The sequence below is a fragment of the Amphibalanus amphitrite genome, unplaced genomic scaffold (assembly GCF_019059575.1).
Source record: "Amphibalanus amphitrite isolate SeventyFive unplaced genomic scaffold, NRLGWU_Aamphi_draft 000315F_arrow, whole genome shotgun sequence".
Taxonomy (NCBI): Eukaryota; Metazoa; Arthropoda; class Thecostraca; order Balanomorpha; family Balanidae; genus Amphibalanus; species Amphibalanus amphitrite.
This window is the reverse complement of record NW_024881810.1, coordinates 641,897-667,363: the sequence shown is the minus strand read 5'-3', so window position 1 is coordinate 667,363 and position 25,467 is coordinate 641,897. Positions and strand designations below refer to the sequence as shown.

Below are 25,467 nucleotides of genomic sequence, written 5' to 3'. Positions count from 1 at the left end.
TACAGACTATTGGTAAAGTGGATTAGTTGAAGCACCGTACTGTGGTGTGGCCGATAGCCACTTTGATTGTCTGTAAGCAGAGCATTTTCAGTGAGATGATCATAAATATGCTTGAATATTATTCTTTCAAAAACCTTGGAAATACATGGTAATAAACTAATAGGCCTATAATTTACTGGGTCTGACTTGGATCCTTTCCTCTTGTAAATTGGTAAGACGTCCGCAATCTTCCATGATGATGGGAAGACGCCTTGGGTGAGTGACATGTTAAACAGTTTGGTCAGTGGAGTTTTGATGATTATAGCACACATCTTCAGAAGTTTAGCTGGCACATTGTCACTACCTGTTGATTTGTTAGGGTCAATGGCATTGAGGGCAGAAAGTACCTCGTCCTCTGTGATCACAAATTTATCCAGTATGGGAGGCTCAATAACTGGGGCAGACACTGGTGTCATTTCATCGACTTCCAGCAATGACTGTTTAGCAAAGAACTCTCCTAATAGGTCAGCTTTGTCTGAGTCATGTTCTAATATGGCTCCATTTTTGTCAACTAAGGGTGGTAAGGTGTCTATTTTGGCATTTCCCAGCATGTGCTTTAAAATGCGATGATACTCGTGGGGATTCTTTTGAGATTCTAATAGCTCATTACATTGCTGTTGGAGATGTCTCACTTTGAGACTTTTGTTCAGACTGGTAGTTAGATTTCTTTGTTTTTTCCAGCTGTTCCAGTGATGTTCAGTTTGGTGTTTTTGAGCTAGTTTAAATAATCTGTCTCTTTTCCTGATCTCCCTCCTGAGAGAGGCGTTGACCCAAGGCTTGTCAATCACTCGCACTTTAATAATTTTGGTAGGTATAGTCTCTGCAGCAGCTCTTAACAATGTTTCTGTAAAATTTACTGCTGCTACATCAATGTCATTACTGACTACTGCTTCCCAGTCAGTATGAGTAAGAATTTGTGACAACCTGTCGGTGTTCATATTTTTATAGTCCCATATCTCTTTATATCTTACTTTAGTTTTCACTGTTTCCGCCACGTGCAGGGGTCGTTTCCAGATCTCGGGAACGGCTGGACCGATTGCGCTCAAATTTGGTACACGGTTAGGGACCGGTTAGTAGGGTGCCGTGCACAAGTCAGTTGGGACCCATTTTGCACGTGCGCACGTGCAGGGTGCCGCTTCCAGATCTCGAGAACGGCTGGGCCGATTGTGCCCAAATTTGGCACATCGCTAGAGACCAGTTAGTAGGGTGCCATGCACAAGTCAGTTGGAGGTACCCCCTCGCAATTTCGCACGTGCAAGGCCCACCCTCTCGCTCGCTCCGTTAGTCGCCCCAAAAGGCGTTATACTGGTAGGTTACTATTTGAAGAGATCAAAGCTTTTTTAAACGTGTAAGAGTTGAACATTCTCTAGCGCTATGTGTGGTCTAATCTATTTTATAGTTTGATTATATCACTATATTGCGAGGTGCAATTTCAAAATTGAGGTCGGGCTTAGTTTCATTTTTCATTTGTTGTCATTTTTTTTATAAATTTAGTCCGAACCTTTTGATTTGAAGGATTCACAAGGACAGAGCCCACACTAAGTGAAGCTTATTGCGTTGACCCTGCCCTCTACCCTCCGCGCAATTCCGGTTCTCCGGCAGAATTTAGAGTCCAAAATTTAACGTGCGCACAGAGCCGCGCAGCCGGCCAGTCCCCTCACTGACTTCGCCTTGCTACGGCCTGCCACTAACCGCAAACATGCCTGTCAGGAGTCCCATAAATGTCAAGCGCCCGTCACGCTTCGAACCATGACTGTTATAACCGGGAACGCGTGCCCTCACCACGCGGAGTCCAGCGCTCTACCGACTGAGCTACGGGACCGGCTCAAAGTCATCCTGCTCAATAACGGGTTCGATGTAATTTTGTTGTCTGTCTATTGAAACACAGCACGTCTAACTGTAATGGTAAGTGCAAGATGAACATTGATATTTAATTATTCATTTCATAAGCAGTTGCATGATGAGCTTATAACAATGGAAATAAGAATATCAGTCATATAACCGAAAACTGGTAACTACCTACACATGCATTGCATCGAAAATGCAGAACATTTGTCGACCAGCACGACCTAAAGTGAAGAATGGCATTACCGTAAGGTCTGTTTTTACAACGCTCTTATACCTATTATTGTCGAGAACAATCTATCATAGACCGGTGATGTATGAGAGGTCATACATACACATGAGTGTCCTATATTTTGTGTCACTTGCATCATTTTATCACTAAGACGGCAAGAACCCCCGAAGTGGATACCTTGCATCATATTGGGATAACAAGTAACACTCAGAATGGATATGACATCTGATATCCCTCACAAGACCAAAGAAAGCATGCATCTTCTGGCATCATTTCTCTTTACCAATGCCCGAACTGGGCAGAGGCTAACCGTTAGAATAGCCTCCTGACCGCCTCCATGCCCGGCTGCTGCTCGCCGCTTCCGTACATTGGAGCCAACCGCCTCAGAAACTGGCCGCAGACGTTCCCAGTCGACTGTGAACGACCTACCGTGGCTCGAAGGACGCCAATGACGCGCCTCCTCGCCCGCGGCGATTTCAATAGAGGCCGACCGGCTGGCGGTGGCAGCGGCCCGCCCACCTCGGTCGGGGCTCGAGGGAACCTCCTCCGTGACCGACTTAACTGAACTCGGTCTCACCCGACCGAGCCATCGATATTCGACAGTCCGCGCGCTCTCTGACTGATCCACTCTCACCCAGCTGAGTACGCTCTCACTCGACTTCTCTGCCTCTCCACTCAGTTGAGTCCGCTCTCTCACCACTCTGGCCGCTCTCATCCAGCAGTCCTCTCTCTCTCTCTCTCTCTCTCTCTCTCTCTCTCTCTCTCTCTCTCTCTCTCTCTCTCTCTCTCTCTCTCTCTCTCTCTCTCTCTCTCTCTCTCTCTCTCTCTCTCTCTCTCTCTCTCTCTCTCTGTCTCTGTCTCTGTCTCTCTCTCTCTCTCTGTCTCTCTCTCCTCCCTCTCTCTCTCTCTCTCTCTCTATCTCTCTCTCTCTATTTCCATCCCCTTCCCCTCTCACTCAGCTGAGACGTGGTTAACTGGCGATAAATCTGCACCAGCCCACAATCGACCGGCCTGTAGGTGACCATATCTAGTATCATTTGGGTCAGCATTCTGCAATTGAAATTCCGCCGGCGTCCGGCTGGCCCCATTTCTGGTGCCCGGCGTGTGGGCTCTCGCAGATCGAGTGCCACCGGCCCGATATAGTTGCTTTTTATGCAGCTTCGCAGCCAGTTTCGTCCACTAATCGGTTAGCGCCGCTCTCTGGCAGACTTTAAATGGCCCTGGTCATCCCCGTAATTTCCGGTCAGAGAGTTATAAAAGGAAGACGGCTATAAAGATTTGATAGTTATCTTAGTATAGCTCGGAACGCACCTACACTATGATCACCTGGAGAAAGTCATGACAAAATACGTAAATCGGAGGTAAGGAAACTTCAGGTTTTATTCATACTATTCAATGTATTCAATGAATCATGTACTTACCTATGTCATAATTTAAATGTCATAAAATGCATAGAAACATGCAACTCCATAAGTATGGCAAGACACGATTGAAAATGTGACTGCAAGTCTTTTGAATAGCCTCCAGACTGGTCCCAGTTTATTCCCGTGTCCATAGATCCGGACCAGCAAAATGAATGTTCGGATGAAAAGGAGCGAGTTGTGAGGAAGGGTAAGAAAACACTTCGAGAACTTCCAATGTGATTCTATTAGAAAAATAAGGGGAAACATGTGAGCAGTTCCTAAGCCACTAAAACATTTCGACAAGTGAGTTATGAAGTGGTAAGTACTTTACCTCAGCGGTGTTTTTCTTCAAATTATCAGCACAAAATTCTGAAGTGTTCGCGACATGTACTGGTCGGAAACCAGCATTGCGGTTGATCTGGGTACGTGTTAAATGGAAAAGTCTGAGAGCGCCATCGCCCGGCGGTCGGCAGACGAAGGTACATCTGAGCCGTCACTCTCTGCCGAATGTCATCTGTGGCTCTTCACCGCACGACAACGGCGGCGTTATTCTGTCGTAGATTCGCAGAAATTGCCCACAGCCGGTATCTGGACCGCCCCAGCGTTAGTTACGAGTCCTCTTCTTACATTTCCTAAACAATTTGGGCGATTCATTGCCGAGAGTTTTGCAGACAGCTCTTGGGATGCATAGCAACACCATTCTATGCCCACACACAGAAAAATATTGACACCGTTAGCGGTGTAATTGCACAGTACATATCTGAGCACTTGAGGAAAGTTAATTTAGTCCCTTCCCCGCTTAAATTACTCGCGCTTCCAAATGAACACCAGGAAGAAGGTAATAGAACACTGTTAGGAGGGTTGGGTGTTTTGCTACAAGTAGTAAAACACCCAACCCTCCTAACAGTGTTCTATTACCTTCTTCCTGGTGTTCATTTGGAAGCGCGAGTAATTTAAGCGGGGAAGGGACTAAATTAACTTTCCTCAAGTGCTCAGATATGTACTGTGCAATTACACCGCTAACGGTGTCAATATTTTTCTGTGTGCACTTCTGTTTGCTAATTCACGGCCGTAAGCAAAAACAGAATTGCAGCAAGATTTCTCGTTAGCTAAGCCTAAAATGATAATTGGATGAGCCTTCATTTCGGGCGCCGGATGAGTGATCATATCATCACGCTGACCATCTAAGGAAAAACGCACAAACGCAGGCGTTTTGGTGTCGTTAACTCGATATCGACTGACCATTTGTCAATAACGGAACAAACAGACCGCTGCCAGCCTATCACCAGGCAAAGGTCATCCCGCGTTATTTATTGCTCATGGCCCGCAGACAGAAGTTCCTGCATCACTCAACATTTTCCCAACATAAATTATCCCACATTGTTGTCATCAGAAAAGAACTTCATCTGACGTTGGCGACAAAACCGCTGTCTCTGCTATGAAACTAACTGAAAGGATGATTTAGCTAGACAGGAGCTTAGCCTGTCTCAGTCTTGCTGATAAAGTCTGAATATAGAATACTTTGATTAATAGCATGGTACATAAATAAACAACATTCTAATGTAATATGATGTCACTATTTTAAAACACAATGAGCCGTGCAAAAGGCTTGACAGCATACCAAAGAATAAACATGCACACAAACCTCATCACTCACTCTCTATCCATTTCCTTCTTTACCCCCACACCCACCGTCTCCAGTCTTCCCTACCCCCTCCTCCACCCACCGTTATCGACGAACAATTTGACGCTGTCGGGCGCTGCTCCGCGGGCGCGGCACGTGTAGACGCCAGAGTCGTCAGCGCCGACGGCAGCCAGCGTCAGCAGTGACGTGGTGTTGACGTCCCCGCGGTGCGTCTCCACCGTCAGCCGCGGCCCGTCGGCATCGGGCGTCAGCGGAGGCGGCGCCGGCGTCAGCGGCACGTCGTCCTTCAGCCAGGAAACCACCCGCACCGGGTACCGCGTCTGTCGACAGGGCAGGGGCGGGGCGGGTCAAATGGGGTCACATCGGCAAGGATATTAGGTCAGGTGGGTCAGCCCGGGTCAGATAGGGTCAAATTAGATATGGTAAGCTTGGTGAGGTTGGGTCATATCGGGTCAGATAAGGTCAAATCATCTAGGGTGTAGGTAGACTAGCTAGCTAGGTGAGGTAGACTTAGGTGAGGTCGGGTCAGGTCAGGCCAGATAGGGATGGGTCAGGCTAGGTCAGGTCGTATCGGACTGAGTGAACAGATTGGGCAGGCTCAAGTCGGGTTGGCGTTAGTGGGTAGGTATCTGCGGAGAAGGTGAGACCGGAGACGAGAGAAGCCAGGAAGTAAGAAGTGGCAGAAAGAGTAGGTCAGGGTTGAGGGCGGGACTGTAAAGAAATGAAAAAAGAGCATCAAAATAAATCAGGGTCTAAGGTTACTGTTTTAAGGTGAATATCACAATGTTTTCATGACATCACCCAGTTTCATTCGTATATTTAGTAACAGATTAACGATGATAACTATTTGTGTCGTTAATTAAATTATTAATTAATAATGCGAAAGACGCGATTAATTCAGCTGTATCAAACAGTTACTTACTTTGAAACTCATATGGGCTATAAACAGGGCTATTAATTCCTGAAATTAGGACAGTTACTGCTCATCACGGCTACTTTCATGGCAGGGTAACCCTTCGCTTTGAATAATGCATCAAAGCCCTATACATATTTCTGTATTCTAGCTGGACAGGTGGAAATAGCCATATATAATTAATTTTATCCATTAAAGCTGGGACAACACTCGAGAAGACAGTGAGGGAGTCTCCCGGTGTGTTTGTTAGTACGTACTTGTTGAGTGACGGGCTGAAAAGCGCTCAGTTTTACTACCTTTTCATTAACCTGTGTGTCTCTGTTCACAGCTGCGCTCAATGCCATAAATGTGACCATATAATCGGATGCCGTCATAAAGTTTTATTCGAAGTGTCAGTTAGACGGGCCACCGTCCAAATTGCCCATACGCCAAACTTGATGTTGCGGTGCAGTGCTGACAGCGAAATTATAAAATATATTAATAGATAACCCTGTTTTCTACCAGGAACAAAGTGCATATCTAAATACACAAAAGTACATAAAATGATCGCCATACCATTCAAAACATTGCAAAAGTTGCCCGTGTTATTGTTTGACATTCCTTGAATCGTTTTGGTCGACCAATACGTAAGCTTCGGACTGCAGTGTCCGACCATGCTTTGCATACCGAGGTAAGCCAAAGTTCCTCATTAAACCGTGCTCTCCAGTCCCATGAAAGTTATCTGAGCTCCTGTCCCGTGCCAGTCCCAGAGACGAGCTGCAAGGTCGGGCGAATGTCATGACACCGCGTCCGAGTCCGTCGTCCCATTGAGACCTGTTGAAAGGTCACCAGACCAGTTCTGCATTCCTGACTGTCGGCCGGTCAAACTGACTAACAAATCACGCGCCTGGACCGACGGGACGACCGGACGGGCCCAGAGACTCGCCGTTCATTTCCATGTTCGGTCATCGGTTTCCGTTCGCTCGCGCTCATAACCCTTCCGCTAAGTTTGTGTCCGTTTCAGTCGGACCAAGTGTCTCATTAAGCCTAGTTGCGAGGCCCTTCCAACTTCTCAAAACTCATCTGGGCACATCTGATTAATTACATGGTGGAGAAGGCTGGGGTGGACGTTCGGCTCTGGTGATGTTATATCCAAACTGACCTTTTGATGAAAGGGCGAGTACTTATAGCTAAACATAGATGCTGTTGGTTATTTGGAGCAAACTATTATAACTTCACAAGCAAAGGATTTCTCAAAATGTATTCATGCCAAGAACTATAAACCCAGGTTTCGTGGCTTTGTTCACAGACTCTGGGCCAGACAAACTCACGCGAGTTAGGTTGCGCCGCCATACGTCGGTGTACGGCGGGTCAGTCTACCTATTCAGTTAAAACGGCCTCCGAGAGGCTCGCGACTTATCGAGTATCACTGCGGTGTCGGGTCCTTTTTTTCACTGCAACAAAAATGATCTTGCAACATCTCTAACTGGAGCTTTCAATAGCCAGTAAAGAAAATAAATAAGGGTCAGGTTATATGTGCACTCTAATAAATCGTGCCTCTCCAGGTTGAGATAGATACGGAGTGAGTTAGCGTCAGCCCGTGGAGCGACAGGACAGGCTCGTTTGTTTCAAGCGCCATTTACCTCGTGGCCGCCATGTATCATCCGTGATTGTGGGGCATATCATGTCCAGCCCGAGCGGCGGTGGGCGGCCCACTTTACTCCATCGCTGATATAGCGCCCCGGTCCACGTAACGTAGCCGAGCGCGGGGGCGCGACGCTCCTGCCCCCGCGCGTGCTTCCCTGAACCATGATTAAATAACTGGTGCGGCGCCAGTTCGGAGCGGGGGCGGCACCGTCCTGGGCAGTAGAAGCCGTGTCGTTACGCTGCCACTGTCCGTTGTTACAGTCGCGCCGTTCGCTCGCTATGGCGGCGTGGACGACGCGGCGGGGGCGTAACGGCGACCCGCTGCACCGTGGGTGGCGCTGTTCGCAAAACTGGCACGGACCTGAGTCACTAGAACCTCAGAGACAATAAAGCTCAGTTCTTGGATGGCACAACGGTCCAAATAACCTTTAAGACAGTGAGGGGAGTACCCTTGACCGGTAAATGCGCATAAATGCGCACCTGCTCGTGTGCGTATAGCGCCGATTAAAACTAGTGCAGGTGTTCTAATATTTTCGGTTGACACATTATCCGAATGAGGTGGTGAAGTTGCGATATCGTCGGACTCGCATGTATGTATGCGACTATGCTTTTGTTCCTTGGTGAAGATGCTCCTGATGCATATTACGCCTTAGTAAGCGGTTGAACAATGCATTCTATCTAGCATTTCACGTTGTTTTGTTATTTAAAATTCAACTTGTGACACATCACGTCGCTGACGTCATGCTGTCCATCACGTTATTGAAGTGACGGACGTCACCGACGTCAGGCTGGCAGCGAAAGGTCCGGTCCCTCCCTTCCCAGTGACCTCTGGACCCCCAGTCAGAAGCTCGGTCCGACGCTGGCCACGGCCGGTCCACGCGCCGATACAAGGCCCCTGATTGGCTGTTAATGGGCGGCGATTTCGGCGCTGAATGAGGCAGCTTTGCAGCTACTGCGTCAGCGCCTATCAGCAGCCCACAGCCGGATAAAAGGAACAGCGTCACCATCACCGACACCATCGCCATCACCATTCACCAGCACCAGCAGCCCACAGCCGGAAAAGCAGCAACGCCACCATCACCAATATCATCACCAATCTCGGCAACAACACAAGCACCAACACCAGCGTCCCACAGCCAAAAGCAGTGCAGGTGAGAGCGGCAAGGCCTGGAATCTGGATGACATGACGGGAGTAGCAGCCGCTGACACGCGGGACGGTTATGATATTTCCCAGAGGAAATCGTTTGATCTCGTATATTAACGTTCAGGAAAGGGCTTCCCGCGCACACCTGTAAAACGAATTTCAATCATACTTGTACCCTACGAGTGATATCTTTGAAGAAATCGCTGCCTTGTAATCGTCGCTGTTCCTTTTGAAAGTCTGTGCTGAATCGTCGCGTCAAAGTCATGAATTCCTTCGAAATCGTTTACCTTTGAAATGGAGTGACTAAAACTCAAATAAACCGGCATCAAAGAGGCGAATTAAGTAAATGTACCTCAATAGGGCGGCCGGCGGTGGTTCGCATAGTGGCCCATTGACCTGAATGTCGCATATAATATAGTGTCGATGGCGGCGGCGGCGGCGGGCTCAAAGGCCGATATCCGACGGGCCGGGCCGGGCCGGCTGACCGTGACCGGGTAGCCGAGCTCCGCGAGAGTCGCGGCCGGGCCCAGGCCCGATTGATCAGCGAAGGAAGCCCGGCAGTACACACGGCACAAAGGACTGAAGTCACATTTGTGCACACGGCACAAAAGAGGAAGTCGTAGCTGTGCACACGGTACGAGAGATTAAGGCTGTAGCCGAGCACACGCCACAATAAGCCATTGCAGTGCACTTGGCAACTGACAGCAACTATAGAAGTGCACGCAGTAAAAGACCGCGTCTAATCTTTGGTGCCGAGTGGCTACGAGTTTACATTTTCCGTGGAGGGTTATTGCATTGCTAACTAAATTTATTTGCGGTAGAGTGCAGCTAGCAACTGAGGAAAACTACCACACATATCAGGGCCAGACAAATTTCGATGGCATCATAACAGTTTATACTTAAGTAACAAGACATAACTCATCTCATTTAGCTATGTTTAAGAGTTTTCAAACAATCGTATGCCATAGATTTCACCACAGCTATGTTTGACGTCAGTTTCATTTCGTCACCCCTTGCATCGTCTTCACTTCATTACTTAATCCACTACCCATTTCACAGTCTGCTGCCCTCATATGTCCCATGGAGTCCTCATAGACCACCACGCCCATGTCGTGAGTACTTTTAGTAGACGTTTTGAACGTGTAGGTCGTGGCGGCGGAGGCATACCAAATACCCCGGCGCCCCCGGAGGACCCGAGCGAATGATGAGTGTCGGGCCGGAGGCACCAACTCACCGAATGACGTCAGGCACGGTGTGACGTCATACTTCAAGTGACGTCAGCGGGGCGCGTGAAATGGTCAGGAATAACTGTCTGAACTGAACAACAGAGACAAGAAAGATATACATATGAGGAAGAATTAGAAAAAGAAAACAATTCTGCCTTTGATAATGAAATTACAGCGATGCGCCGTTAGCGTTGACACCATCTCCGAGAGATTTGAGGAGTAGTTGAAATGATTCGACACGACTGCCAAAATATTTCAGTTCAGCATAGTACAAACATAAATCAAAAGCAAACTATTCTGTTAATAATTAACAACATTTACCACCCACTGAAGTGTTGCGATGCGGGCTTGCGAGCAGTAAACGGTCGTTTGACACTGTTACATGAGTTTTACCGGGCCATTTGCGGTTTTATACGCGCGACTTCGACCGTAAGTGGGCCGTTTCTCCGGCAATCACGCCAGACAAACACATTAATAAATTAAACCAGTGGCGTCTCAGCTCGACGAAGAGAGAACGGCGCCGCCATCTCACAAACGGCGCCGCCTTCGATTGGCTCTCTGAGGATAGCGTCTCCTCTGAAGACTGCTCCTGTCATGAGCCCATTCCGTGGTTAACAGACAATTACCTTTCAATTATCGTTCAGTGGTGCCACTAATGGATTGTCTCCATGGATGAAAGCGCAACTGACAGGCCTTATCTTCGCTAAAACGACTGCCGATACGGGCATAATTGAATGGATTTTATTAAGAATTTAAATATATTACAAAATTGTTGTGATAAGGAATGGCATGAGACCAATTCGAGCTTCCTTATCATTGGAACACAAAACAGGTACTGTATCTCCTAGTAACTGCTGTTATTATTTAGGACTGGCACAGCAATCGGTCTTATCTTTAGAACTATGCTCTGACAGACTCCCAGCTTCTGGCTGTGACTTATCTGTAGGACTATACAGACTATATGTGTGAGTAGGTGCTGTGTTGTGATGACAGTATCTCGCATGTAGGACTACCATCTCAGTATCCCTTGCGACTGAAACCCCTCCAGAGGCTGACCGCTGAACGCCGCGCTGTGACTCGAGTCAACTGTGGGGGTCGCTGTGGTCAACTGTGAGGATCTTTGTATATGGGACCATGCTGACGATACGGACGCCGATACCGCCCGGCTGACCTCCACCGGTCGGTGTTCAAGGCCAACTGTGAGGGTCACACTGTGAGAGTCACTGTAAGAGTCACTATGAGGGAGTTGTGGTCAACTGAGAGTCACTGTGAGAGTCACTGTGAGGGTCACTAAGAGTCGTCACTGAGAGGGTCACTGTAAGAGTCACTGTGCGGGTCCATGTGAAGGTCAATGTGGCGATATACGGGCGCCGGCACCGCGGCCGGCTGACCTCCATCGGTCGGCGTTCACGGTCGATCCTATCGGCAATCGCAGCTGACCGAGGGCCCACACGGTCCGGCGGCCGCCGACCCGGGACTCGGGGTCAGCTGACCGAGGACCCAGACGGTGCGGCGGCCGCGGACCCGGCACTCGGGGTCAGCTGGAAGCGGTGGACCAGCTGTAACCAGCTCACCAGCTGCCAGTGCTAAATGCTCGGTACCGGACGGCCATGAGCATGCATTGTATGCAGACCGGAGGCGGGCGAAATTCATGGCTCAGCCAGTACCAGTTTCCGCCATGCATGGCAGCGCGACCCACACCGCATTCGTCTACAAGGTATCCAAAAGTGTCACATACCACATTACATAGTATATCGCCTCGCGGCACGGTGTTTATGCTATGTGGGTACCCGTTCTCCATGCAATGTTTTGCCTTATATGCCGTGTTCTGTCACCCTGCATAGTGTCGTCACAGTTTTTGTTTCCATCTGGTGTCGCCATGTGTCAGGTCATATACCGCCTGCCGCCGGCAGTAACGACTCCCTTGGCGCCCGACCAGACGGTATTCCGTTTCCCTCCAGAGCAGCTGACGCGGTCTACCTGTCTGCCACTCCCTCAGCTGCTGGGCTAGCCATGCTAGGTCATAGTGTCTGACACTGGAACAAACTCCCAGAGCTACGGACTCAGCCGAGTAGCACCTGCGCGTCGCTTTGTATGGAAATGGCGACATGTGCGGTGGGTGGGGAACACAAGAAGTGGTGGTGTGGAGGTGGTGGAGGTGAACGGTGCGCGGCATATGAGAGATTACGGAGAGGTTATGTGAATTTTCGTCGGGTGCATGGAATTGTAGGAAAGTGTTGCTGCTAACACGTAGGAGCTATTATAAAAACATGTTTTGATAAGAGCTCTTCCAAAATGTGACATTTTTATGAAGAAAACACACATATGTAGACAAAGTACTGAATATTCAGGCATGGAATAAGGATGATACATCATTTCACAGCTTGGCTAGTAGGTGAGTGAGAGGAACCCTGTGCGCTTCGCTCACTGTGTTGTTTATAAAACTTGCTTTCGAGTGTCGCTCGGTCACTGACGGAGGTCTCTCGGTCACTGACACGGGCCGCTCGCAGTTCCCCTCACCTCTATGACGGTGCAGTTGATGCTGAGGCTGCTACCGGGCACCATGTGGTACTGGCGGGTGCCGCTGATCAGAGCCCGCGGTCTCTTCACTCGCAGGTGGATGAAGGTGGAGAGCACCTGCTCACCGTCAGTCACCTGCGAGATAGTCACAAAGGTCAGCGGAGTCACACAGGTCACGGGGGTCACAAAGGTCAGCGAAGTCACACATGTCAGCGAGGTGAGGTCACACAGGTCAGCAAGTTCAGTCCTTGACGGCTTGAGTCATTAAAGTTGCAGCTTGCATAACTTATCAGTATCATATGAGAGACATTTCTTCTTTCTAGTAGGTCTAGGCCTTGCAGAGTTGATGGATCGATATCACTCTAGAACAGCATATGGTGCATCGTGGGATTAGTTTTGGGACACAAAAGCCTTTTCATGCTAGACAAGAGCTCAACAAAATATTTTCCTTCCTTTCATGTTAGAACTTCCCGTAAGAAGCAATATCAATTCCAGAAATAGCGCCATATTTGCAGCTACACAAGCTCACACTCATAGTTTTCTTCTCAGTTGCACTGTTAAAATGGTTCATGCTCTATGTGCCAGGCAGCACTTTTCATAACACTTTTCGCCAGATTTTGTCCAGAGTGACTGCGAGAATGAACGGCCAATAAAAGACACTCCGTGCTTTTGGCAGTGGACGGGGAAGGCTGAGCCTCGTCTTGACTGGTCCTCAATCAGGCCGGGTGGTGGTTGCTCGTGACTCCAGCTGAAGTGAAAACCGCTGTCCTTTCAGAACGCCTCGTGCTCCACATAAATCCACGTGACAGTTTGACAGAGAGGGATCTCTGAGCCTCCGTAATCCCTTTCAACACTTATGCATGACCAACAAGGTTGAATCCTCTTTATAATAAAAAGCAAACATTTGAACGGGGATAATGCATTTACCATAAACGATACGAACGCGAATTGCCTCACACCTTAGTCTAGTTCTTTTTTCAAATCTCATGAAACTGCGTGAGCACTGATCCTGCTTTAGCGACAGACTGGCACCATTTCTCCCGCTGAAGACACAGGCTTTGCCTCCAACCCTCCCCGGTCGCTGTTCTATCGCCGTCGTCTAGCCGCGCCGCCAGCACCGGTCGACCATGCTGAATTATCGAAATCGCCCGTTGGCTCCCGAGCTGCCAGCGGCGATCGACGCCGGCGGAGTTCACTCCCTGGAAACTGTCCAGCGGTGTCGGCGGTGTCGGCGCAGAAGAAGGCGGAGCTGGCACAGAACCCTGGGAAGGTGCGGCCGCCGCGGCTCCCGCGCCGCCGCCCCACGGTCATTTGTAACCACTCGGCATCCGTCTTGTCGCCTGAGGCGAAATAACCCGAGTCGGAAGGTCGACGGCGGCGACGGCGGGGAGAGAGCGTGGAAATACGACACCGGAGAGAGGAGGAAAAGGGAGGGAGAGAGAGAGGTGCGGGGAAGACTGGGGATTCTTCGAATTCTGTTCAGGATGCAGAATGCTCAAATATTCGTCTGAAAACTTTGTAGAAACCGAATAGGTAAGTACATAAAGAATAATACACTGCTTCAGTGGAATCATATGTAAAATATTAGACGCCATAATTACATGCGCCGTTCATTTTATGCTTCTCTTGCAAATATATAGTCTAGCTAAGGCCGTGGCTTATTTATAACTCTCTCAAGTCCCACACGATACAATTTGATCAATATCATCGGAACCACAGCCTGCTGAAGTCCACAGCATCGCATCCAATCTGGAGAAAATCGGCGAGTCTGGCGTGACCGTCTGGTTTCGTCTACCGCCTCTGATGTTGTCATCAGGGTTAATCCCGCCATCCGCGGCCAGTCTGGCGGCTGGTCTGGGCAGACTCGGCAGACGGCTGCAATCAGCCGGTCCCGACGCCCCTGGAGAGGGTCTCAGGGAGGTCTCAGAGAGGCCTCAGAAAGATCTCAGAGGTGCCTATGGCCTCAGAGAGGTCGGCGGATGCCTCAGGAAGTGACTGACCAGCAGCAGATCAATGACGCGTCCAACAGACACTACCGGTCACTACCAGAATGGAGAGACTGCGATGGAGAGATGGTGATGTGAATTGTGGAACGATGCATGCAAGTGCGCAAATCAAGGAGAGTGTGTGTGTGGTAACTAAGGGTCAATGAAGCGTGTGCACACATTAGCGAGTCTTCATAGACAGTCTTTAGTTGGCCACTGCTTACTGCCCAATGTGAGCCCAACAGCAAACAGGCGCAAGCTCAGGCAATGACCACCACTCCGATGACCTCTGGCAGGCCGATGGGTCCATCTTCTGCATCGCTGCATCTGCCTCTGAGTATCCTCGCTGAGTGCCGGGCATCAAACTTGGCGCGCTGTCAGAACCTATACCATATGGCCTGCGTGCGGCCACGGCCGGCCCACAGCGGACACAAAGTCGAGGCTGGGGCATGCGTCATTCGCTGCCACCCAGGCGTCCGTATATCAGGGAAAGGTGGAACTTTGTGGCCAAAGTGTCAGCCCTGTGGTGACGCATGAGGCGGCATGATTTTCCCGCTATCTTAATGGGTTGGGCGATCTGACGGCGATAGGAAGCGCTACAAAAAGTGGCTGAACTATACGAAACAATAGCAGTTTTCAAGACGGCTATCTGGTACACATTTGCTGCACATTAGATGCGAATTTGGTCAAATTGGGTGCAGATGCGGTCAAATTAGGTGCAAATTTGGCCAAATTAGGTTCATTGTGTTCCTTAGAAGTAATTAGTTTGACAGTTGCTTATGTGCTTGATTTTTCAAATTATCAGGGGCTGCTCAGTTCCATGGTCAGTTCCATGGGCTGCTCTCACTCGCTTTCTCTGTACCTGTTCAAATATACCACCGGTGGGAACCGGAATGATTATTTTCTACACACTGAAATAAATTCATGATGTGACGGTATACGTATGTTGTAAAAGAGATTTGGTGCCCATTTGGTCAAACGAGGTACTTACATTCGATAGAGTACCCGTCGTGAAAAATGCTGATACGAAATAGAGGTGTTTGGTATTGCAACAATACTTGTGTGGTATGTTTGAAATTGTTTTAACGGACTTTCACTGGGTAGTGGGTACAAGTTATTATTGGTCCCGGTACTCCGACTTGTATTGAAAAGTCTTCGATGGGGCACACGTCTTCGATACCACACATCGTCTTCGACGATGTGTGGTATGCTCATGACTGTATAGAGTCTGCATGAACCTTTTTAGATAATTTCAGGCCCTTACCCACAAAGGAACACGGACACCATATAAAGAACCACCGCAGACATGCATCATGGCAGTTTATGAAAAGCCTCGTCTCGGCCGGGCTGTGGCCGTATGGGACCCAGACACGCAGAGCACAGGCCACACGGACTACCGCGACTCTCGGAGTCCCCCCTCCCACTCCAGCCCCCCCCCCCCTAGTAGCGCGTGATGAGACACTCGGTCCGTGACCACCATACGATATGGGGAAGGCCGACGGTAGTGCCCTAGTACGCAAGCATCTACGCTTCGAATGACGGATTCCTTTTCTTGTGTGCAGCAGTGATGGTGTGATGTGATTGCTCAATGATTGTAAGTGCAATAATGCATGGGTGCTAAATGAGGTCAGTTTATTCGGTGCGAGCGTGGGCTTCAGCGTTGTATGCAATTCAGGCATCAGTGAGCTGTATCCTTTAATCAGGAGCATACAAATGCTTCATGAGCTTTATAGCACCAGCCACCAGCTTTCATGATCGAACCCGAGTAAATTTGTCGATTCCAAGTTCGAGCGCAACGATTTTGTGTCTCACTATATTGTTTTCCAATTAGAAGAGTGGCAATGCTATCGCATCGCCGCACCGAGGCCAGGGTTTGAAAGAAAAAGCAAACACGATAATGAAAAAAAGAAAGAAAAAACAGCACCGCACACATTACAAATATATAATGAAAGTATGATTATCCAAGTCATATTTGTGGGTGTGGAAATTCACCGTTTGATTCATGCCACATTACCGTAAGCTGGACTGTTGCTGCTGTATTATTCAGAGGTGGACCGGCACGGCGCCGAGGTAAGGGATCTGTTGGTCTTCTCGGAATGATAGATACACCCTGAATGCTGTGCCATCACTTTCCAGAAGATAGCGCTCCCAATATAGCCGGCCCACCAGAAAACCGAATGAATTTCCGAAACTCGGCTTGTGAATTGCTGCCATCTCAGCAGACAATTGAAATAGCTGAACAGCAATTGCCATACGTTGGTATTTATGCATTGCCAGTGATCACCTAGACATATGATATCATACCTTATTGCCGTACGCGTTTGATATAAATGAAGACGATAATTTACAAGCCCAGGATATCCGCTCGGCCGTTCTTATTCCCTGTGCGAACACAACCGGACGAGCAGCCACTGGCTGCTGAGCCGTAAGGAGGCGGTTAGTTGGTCATTTCATTAGTGAAAGACGTCCGATATGTCAGATTTAGTGGTCTCTGGTACCCATTTGACTGATTGAAAGGCGTTACTGGCGGACATCGGCAGGGCCGTTCCGTCTCGGACCGCTCACAACAAGGTATCTATTGCTTCCCGACAGCTCTTTCCTTGGCCGCTCTGCAGAAATTGACTGTCAAATCGCCACCGGCCGGACTTCAGAGAGTCTCCGAACCGTCAGTCTCTTACATAACCTAACTCCAGTCTCTGACAGGGCTCTCTAACGACTAACGTCAGTCTCTGACAGAACCAAATGCACTCGTCTTTGGTCCCGGACGAGAGTGAGCTTCCAGAGGCCTGTGCTAAAAAGGAACGCTGGGAGTGATCTGATGGACAGCACCTGTTCTCCGTTCTAGACTTCACAGCTTCATCACCTGTAAAAGACGACGCTGATGATGTATGGACCTGTAGGTTTCGTTTAGACCCTGGCTTGATGATGTCAGAACGTTCACAGCATGTTTTACCACGTGGAGTGGTTCCATGTCTGACGAAAGGCTTTAAAAAATCAACGACGCAATCTATAGAATATTAGCCTTAGGAATTATCAGATCACTACTATTTTAGCACTCATGCTGCCGACTTCCATGTGACGAAACAGCTTTCGATCATTACTCACGAATGTGCTACAGAAAATGTCTCTGAAATAGTGACATCTAGCACATTGTGTCTCAATGTACTCCGAATTTGGCAACACCATCACTCCGAAACGCTTCTTGCGGCGTACACTCGGGAATGTCATTCCTGATCGGCAGTTGGTGTCACGGTGAATTTTTCAGTACTCTCCGGTCCGAACCTCTGTTGGCAACTGTGCGAGCGTTACTAATGTACAGCGTTTGTTCTCAGAAGATGGAACAGCGAACGTTCGCGGAAAACAGCAGGCCCGGGTGCCTGGCAAATCCGGAAGAACAATGGTGTTTCATACGCAGTAAAAAGTCACAATGGCGGTGTAGCGTCGTTTCCAGGTGCAATGGATCTGCGGGGTTCTGTCCCTGGGCGTTACTGCAGTTGTGATAAAACGACATTTTGGTGACCTGACTTAATGACTAAAAGATTGGCATGATGTGCTGAGCTGAACAGTGACAATAAGTATGGTGAGTTGAGAAAAGTAGTTGATGGAATTTTACGTATGTATGTAGGCATTCATGTTTCCAGCTACTTTGGCTGCACGTAACTGCAGGCTGTTTGAAATAGACAAACACAATTCTAACAATTGTCTATTTCCAACATAAAAGCTTGCTGGAGTAAGATGAAAAGAATCTCACATACGCCTTAAAAGGTGCAACCTTTGAGTTTTGATGAATATGAATAACATCTTTGAGACTTCAAATGGCATGTTGATTTGCTCTGCAAAGTCGTAGCCTGACAGCTGGCCTGGCTCCGGGAGTGGAGGCCGGAGGGGCGGGCTGACAGGCCGGATCACTTCCAGAGACCGAGGGGGCCGTCCGGCGCGCCCCCGTCCAGAGATTGACACCGCCCGCCCCGTGAGGAGTTCCTGCGACCCGGGCGACCTCGGACCTCGACCCACACCGGGACGGCAACTACAGTACAATTGAGTCGTCGCTCGAAGCGGCTGCGACAGCGGAGAGGCGCAGGAAATTGGACGCCGACGCTCACTCGCGCTCCGGGCGATTCATGAGCCGCGCTCCGCGATTCAATTTGGACCGGTTCGGCCGGACCGAGAGGACTGCGAGCCAACAGAGGTGTCACTTCACGTGCGGACAGCGCGGCCAGTCGGTAAACGCTGGCAGGATCGGAGAGACACTCGGTCAACGCCAGTCACTTGACGAGTTCGTAAAACTTACTGTTGAACGGAGATAAAATCGTAGCCAAGACCGTCACACCTTGTCTTTTTAGAAGTACTAAACTCAGCCCAGAAGTCGAACTTACGACCATCTAGATTTCTACCATATAATGAAATGCATAGTTGTACGCGATGACATCGCGCCCCGGCGCCATTGGCGGCGATAGACACTCTGTTAATGGGGCGGCGCGTCGCCTCTGGGGATCTAGAATCATTGGCGCACCGGGCTAATGGTCGGTCACTGACACTAATATAGCATGTTTATGTAGCGCCTCGGCCGCCGGGAGGCGGGAGCCATCCTCTCCCGATGTAATTGGCCCCAGCGAGACGTTAGTGCGTTACTATACGCGCCTAAATCAGTTAAAACTGCACCATGCGGAAGCATAGAAGGAGGAGTGCAATGCTTAAAGTGCAAAGCGATTCCCGCTTCGTGTAAAATCTGTTGTATTCAGTGTTGAGTGTTAAAGCAGTGATCAGGAGGCTCAGGATGTTACTTATGAACTTCGTAAAACATCAGTACTAACCATAATTCAGATAAGTATAAAAGCTAAAATAGCAATTAAGATGCAATTCCCATTCATCTGTTACAGCAGTTTCACCTGGCTGCTCATCTTATCAGCCATGAATGCAGCTTTTCATGCATATTATGATAACCTGACGATGCATTGCACTGGAGGCTGCCACCATAAACACTAAACAAGTCAGTAATAGACCAGATTGGGCCGTGGTCATCCATTTTCCTGTCAGACCAGCGCATATGTATGCCGGCCGCGAGGGCAGGTACCTCGCCCCTTGCATATAAAGTGTGATGAGCTGGCATTAGGGGACAATGCTTACGGCGACGACGCGTCATCACATATGGATGGCACAATATGCGCCAGGAAACACGCAATATTGTATACAAATATTAATGGAGAGTTGCGCCGTTGAATATCGACAAGGTACGCACATTTGATTCACAGGAATAAATTTCGAAACAGCGTATCTGATAAAGCTGCCATAACAATTGCTGGAATATTTTTGCGAAGATGATTTTTTAAATATACAGATCAGTTAAATTGAAATTATTTTAAACCTAATATTTCAAGCATTACCTCCTTTTTGTTGCAATAGCTGACAGCTTTCCAAGTATCCAAGATGCGTTCAGAACTTCAGACATTCCTTTGTGCGACAATCACTTCAGATTGGCTCTTGGACATCTAAGGATTCATCCTATTGCTTGCGTGCTTCGTTTGAGTAAAAGACGAGCATTTCATTTCCTTTATTTTAATAGTGCTTTCAAGAATGAATTCCTCTGTTTCATCTACAATCAAATTAGAAGAATTAGTTTAGCCCAAATTAATGAAATTTGCAAGCTTAACTTTGAAATGAAAAACACGATCCCTGAAAATGCAGCACTTTGAGGGCTGAGCACAGCCTTACGACGAAAGAAAAAGGGTGGAAGGCTACATTCTCGCTTTGGGACTGCTAGAGCACTTTGTCATTGAGCAGTTTTAATTCCATTCCATTTTTTCCGATCAATGAAATATCACACTTTTGTACGATATGCGACAAAAATGTTGTTTATATTCTCATATTAACCATGATGTTTGCTCCAACATTTTATTATCTGTTTTAAGGCAGCGAAGCGTCAGCCTCGCCCGGGGTGCGTATCGCTTTCCTCGCCCCGCTAGTTTATCGCGTGACGGGGCAATTTCGTGTCTCGGCATTCCTGAAAATCTGACGACAGCGTCGCACGTCGCTGAAACTTTGCGCAGGGTAAAAATTTCACGGCGAGCGTCTCACACGCCGTCCTTATCACGTCACGGGCTCATAAAGCTGACAGCGACTGCCTTCCGCGCTATGAAGTTCCCTTCAGGCCGCGTCACCTCTGGCCCGTGGACGTCAGAACGGCGGACGGCGCGCAGCAGCAGCGCGGCACCGTGGACAGATTTCGGTCCGACCCGCCATTCACCCGCTGACAAAGCGCCAGTGAGAGCGCTGGAGGTATGCTGGCAGCCAGCCGCGACCGAGACGCCTGATAAAGCGTCTCGCGGCATGTGCCGCCATTTTGCAGGTCATTGCCTGCTCGATAACTTCATAAATCGGCCTCGGGAGCACCGCCGGGGCCTGTTCGATAGGGCACGCCTTGCGCGGACGGCCTGTTCAGACCGCTGCTAATGTAACGTTCCGTTTTGTACGGGTGGTGGCTCTCATTGGAGCTGGCGAGCCGGTATATGGCCGGACAGATTATGCGCCGCGGGCCGAAGCCGCCAGCTAATGCCCATTCCCGTAATCCAGGTGTTCTGTGTCGGTGGCTGAATAAGCCGCTCGGGTGTTGGCATTGTCACCGAGTCAACGACCCGCAGCCAGCCATTCCCCCTGGCAACGACCCGACCTGACCTCGAGCGGCCGGCTTTAGGGCCGCTCCGGGACCCTGCTGTCGGTCGGAGCCCGTGGCTGCTCTCCCTCCCTGCGCTCTTTTCTTCTATACCTGAACGTCCCCATGTTTTAGGTGTAGCCTATCGTTTAACCCCACACAGATCTTCCAAACTTTGACCATTCGGACTCTGAGGGACGCCCTGAACACTGACCTGACACTCGTAGCTGCCGGCGTCCGAGTACTGGACCGGTTTGATGTGCATGTTCCACTCGTCCGAGCCGCCTGGGTGGGTCACCTGGAACCTCTCGTCCTGGATGTAGAGCTGCAGGTTGGACGACAAAATGTGCCAGTCGCGCCGACGCAGCCAGGTGATCTGAAATGACAGTAAAGGTGTGCGATGTTCAACGTTTGTTCGCGGTTAAGACGCTTATGAGTAATTATTTGAGACATTTTTGATTGATCTAAAATGCTGCCTAGCTTTATTCTCGACCACAGCCACCGAAGAGTCTAAATTGCTACATGTAAAGAACAGTCTTGCCTCTTGCTAGAACGACAAGAGCACCCTCAGCCCGATTGCTGTTTAAGGATGCTGGTAAATGAGGCTTTCAGTAGCATTTCTTCACATTAATAATTAAGTGATGATCCATAAGCAAAGTCTTACACATTCCTTATCTGTATGAGCGCGGCAAATAGCTTCTGTAATAAGACCTTAGGTCGCAAAGGTAATGTTTGCGTAACAGAAATAATAGATGAAAGAGTGAAATCCAGTACATGTTGACTGCCATATGGATATTTGCCCGTGGTGGACAAAAATACAAGTAATTCTGGTTGATGACATCATAAGGGAATGTCAGTGAAACATATCCTCTGTCCTCAACATTGCCACGTCGACACGCGAGCTGGTGGCATACCGAACAGACAATCGGTACCTCGCCTCCTGTTTGGGGTTTCTGGCTGATTCAAACCACTGAAAGTGCACCCTTGGGGCCCAAATCCAATCCAGTTGTGGTGCGTTCGTCAGGGGTGCTAGTAATATTGATCTGCAGATTGGCTGCGGTTCCGTGATGCAAAAATGCATCGACCTCAACTTTGGGTAACTGTCTTCTTTGTTTGTTTGTTGTTTTGTTGGGTTAGGCCCTTTCGGTCGACAAGACCATTGCAGAGCCGGAAGGATGATAGGAATTAGGGGGAGACATTGGTCTGGGCAGGCACCCTAGTGAGTCGCCGGGGCTGAGCCCATCCAGAGGACAGGCCACCCAGCCCCAAGGCACTCACTGCAACCGGCTACGGGGTGCGCTCCCTCAGGAGCAGCGGTGCCGCTCCAAGGGAGCAGCCCGCATGAGATAAAGTTGCCTGTCCAGCCCGGAGGGGGGTTGCGGCTTGGAGGAGAAGGATTTCAGTATCTTGAGGATAGAAGCACGGATAGGTGAACTGTCTTCGTACCACAACTGTTACATACATAGTTGCTTGAGGGATTGAGGTACGCATAGTTTTGCCAAAACTACATACAGCTTAATTGCTTCAACCCGAAAACATTCTTATTCCGACTAAGGTCAATCTCAAAAAGTTGTGCCGTGAAATGTTTCATATCCTTAATTACTTATTGACATGTGTTTGCATATCTAAACAAGGACATCAGGAAGGCCATGTGACCTCCGTGCTACAATTTTGAATTAACAGCAACGGAAAATATCACAGCGACTAACTTCATTTCACAGTCAACAGCGCACATGCTGATAAGTTGGCTTCACTTAAATTTTAATGAGCAAACATTGCTCATTATAAAACTTGCGAGACATAAGCAACGCTCCGAAGCACAAACAGATAATAAATGAGTTTCAAAGAATTTAGGGATATCCCTCTTCCCTCTCTCTCTCTCTCTCTCTCTCTCTCTCTCTCTCTCTCTCTCTCTCTCTCTCTCTCTCTCTCTCTCTCTCCCTCTCGCTCTTTATCTGTGTGTCCCCAGCCAATTCGGATGATTGCAGCCGGCACCGTAATACTCCTGTGCTAATGAATTACATTAGCCCATTATGTGTTGCTATAGGCTCTGGGTCGAGGTTATTGTGGTCAGCCTGCCTCGCTGCCGAGGTCACACCGCAGTGGTATGCTATTCGGTGACCTCAGCGGCCCGCGGCCTGTGTGTCGCAGCTGATCTCGAAAGGTCAGGTCACCAGAGGGTACACAATGCACAGCTCCCGGCGGAGAGAATGTAATAGGTAAGAGGCCGCAGTCAACAGAACAGTCAACAGTCACAGTCAGCAGAACCAGTGACGACTGACTGCAGACTGAGGTGACTCGGCACAAACTCGTTTTATTTGATGGTGGACACACCACTTCGCTGACTTTGATGGCGTCGCCTTTATCCACAGGTGCGCCAGAATGATCACCGGTGCGTCAATATGGCCGCTGTTTGGAGAAGTGACGAGATGAATGTTTGGACGACTTGCCGGGTGATGTTGACATAAGACGACGCCTTTCGAAACGCAGAAAGCCATCTTTCTGTATTTTATTGCTACACAGTTGTTACTGAAGATGAGAAAATATAACTTTAAACTTATCATGTTTTTCTGTTGTTGAGGTATTTTATTAAGACCACAGCGTTAAACGAATCGTTAAAATCTTCTAGAGCCCGTGAATGGTAATGAGATGCAAGTGATTCCGTTTTTAGGATGGTTTTAAACTTGCCACGCAAATTAAGGGGAGCGCACTAAGCTGAGATGAACGTGTCACAGCCCACTCGGCTCTTATTAAACTGTCAGACAAATTTCATACCGTGGTGTGGAACGGGTAATGTCGGGACTTGGGTAATGTAAACTTTGACTGTTGCAGGTTGTGGTGAGGTTGTCGTGCTAACGCTTGGCCCTGCTATGGACATCTCCACCCTAGCATTGCAATACGAATGAAAACAGCAATAAGTTATCTTCTTAAGATATAATTGTAAAGCTTATCAACAAATAGCGTGCAATTACTCTCCATTCTGACGGGATGTAGTAATTTGTGCATGTAGAAGTCCGTCGCAATCATTTCAATCAAAATATCGCGTTTTCTGGCTACCTGAGACTCTCAGTTCGTGAAACTGTTTATTATTCAAGCAATGAATACCACTTCATTAAGTTTAGCTAACACACATTCAGAATTGCTGTTGGCATTCTGTTTAATCCTAATGACCTTCCATCCCTTTTGAACTAAGCCACAATGTGTTGGCCATGTTAGGCTGATCTTTAAGAGTCGTATTCATCACAATAACAGCGAACTTTGACTAAAGTGATTGACATGAGTTTTGATCAGTGCCTCTTGTAGCCTCTGGCTTCGATCAGCATGAGCTATCATGAGCGTTTACCCTGACCTATCTGAACTCTAAATATTTCAAATGCCTATGTTTCCTGGATACTGTCGCAAACGTAAGCTTTATCTGGCTCACATATAACAAAGCCGTTGACCCCGTGGTGGACATTCCAATAGGGTTCGCTCACCCGCGAGGGCCATCCATCCCCAGCTGTAGGATTAGGACATTTAGAAGTCGTTTGGCGTCCAATGACACGGCGTTAGGGCGGGCACCGGCAGCCACCAGCGGGCCAGCGCGGCGGCGGAGCCAGGGACACCGGCTATGGTGGCGTCAGATTGGTCGGTACATCGGTCGGTGACGGCCAGGGCCGGCCCGCGGTCACTGTTCCGGCAGCACCCACTGACCGGAACATTGGCAGCGGTCAGAGGGGCAGCGCGTGCATCACTCCTGGGTGTCGTGCTGTGCCAAACTCCGGTAACCAACGGACAGACGACCGGATTCAGAGCTTCCGACATTTCGGAATTCCGTATGCACAAAAGTATCTTTCCTGGATTCCTGAAGCCCTGCATTGGACTCGTGTACTTCGTGCAATCGACCGTCCGGAAGTCGCCTTCCCCTAGGGAGGCACATTCGGCACACGGAGGTCGCGGCAACCAAATGATATTGGTGTACCGCTTCAGTAAATTGTGTAGCGGCTTTCCAATGAATAAATTGAACGTCGCTGTCGTCAAGCTTTCATTGCGCTGTGGTCTGATAGTTTGCTGTGTCTCGCTGCAACTTTGAAATCAACAGGACGATCGCGGTTTTGTGGGAGGTGTAAAGTACTGTTGACCATTTGAGTGATGAGGTTGGCATTTATTGATTGATGCTGGAAATCACACTATCGAAATTCGAAACAGTATGCGACCATATTTTTAATCCCGATCAATACTCATGTAAGATTCAGACGCT

The 25,467-nt window shown here is 48.8% G+C and overlaps 1 protein-coding gene across 1 annotated transcript in view; it reads right to left on the bottom strand.

Annotated features, from left to right (window-relative positions):
* Positions 1 to 25,467, bottom strand: part of LOC122388249 (protein sidekick-1-like) — a 46,039-nt gene that overhangs the window by 3,708 nt on the left and 16,864 nt on the right. Inside the window, exons 4-6 of the mRNA XM_043379146.1 lie at positions 21,442 to 21,603; positions 12,594 to 12,728; positions 5,247 to 5,484 (exon numbers count right to left, since the gene is read on the bottom strand). Of these exons, the coding sequence (XP_043235081.1) occupies positions 5,247 to 5,484; positions 12,594 to 12,728; positions 21,442 to 21,603 (535 nt within the window). The remainder of the gene's footprint in view (positions 1 to 5,246; positions 5,485 to 12,593; positions 12,729 to 21,441; positions 21,604 to 25,467) is intronic.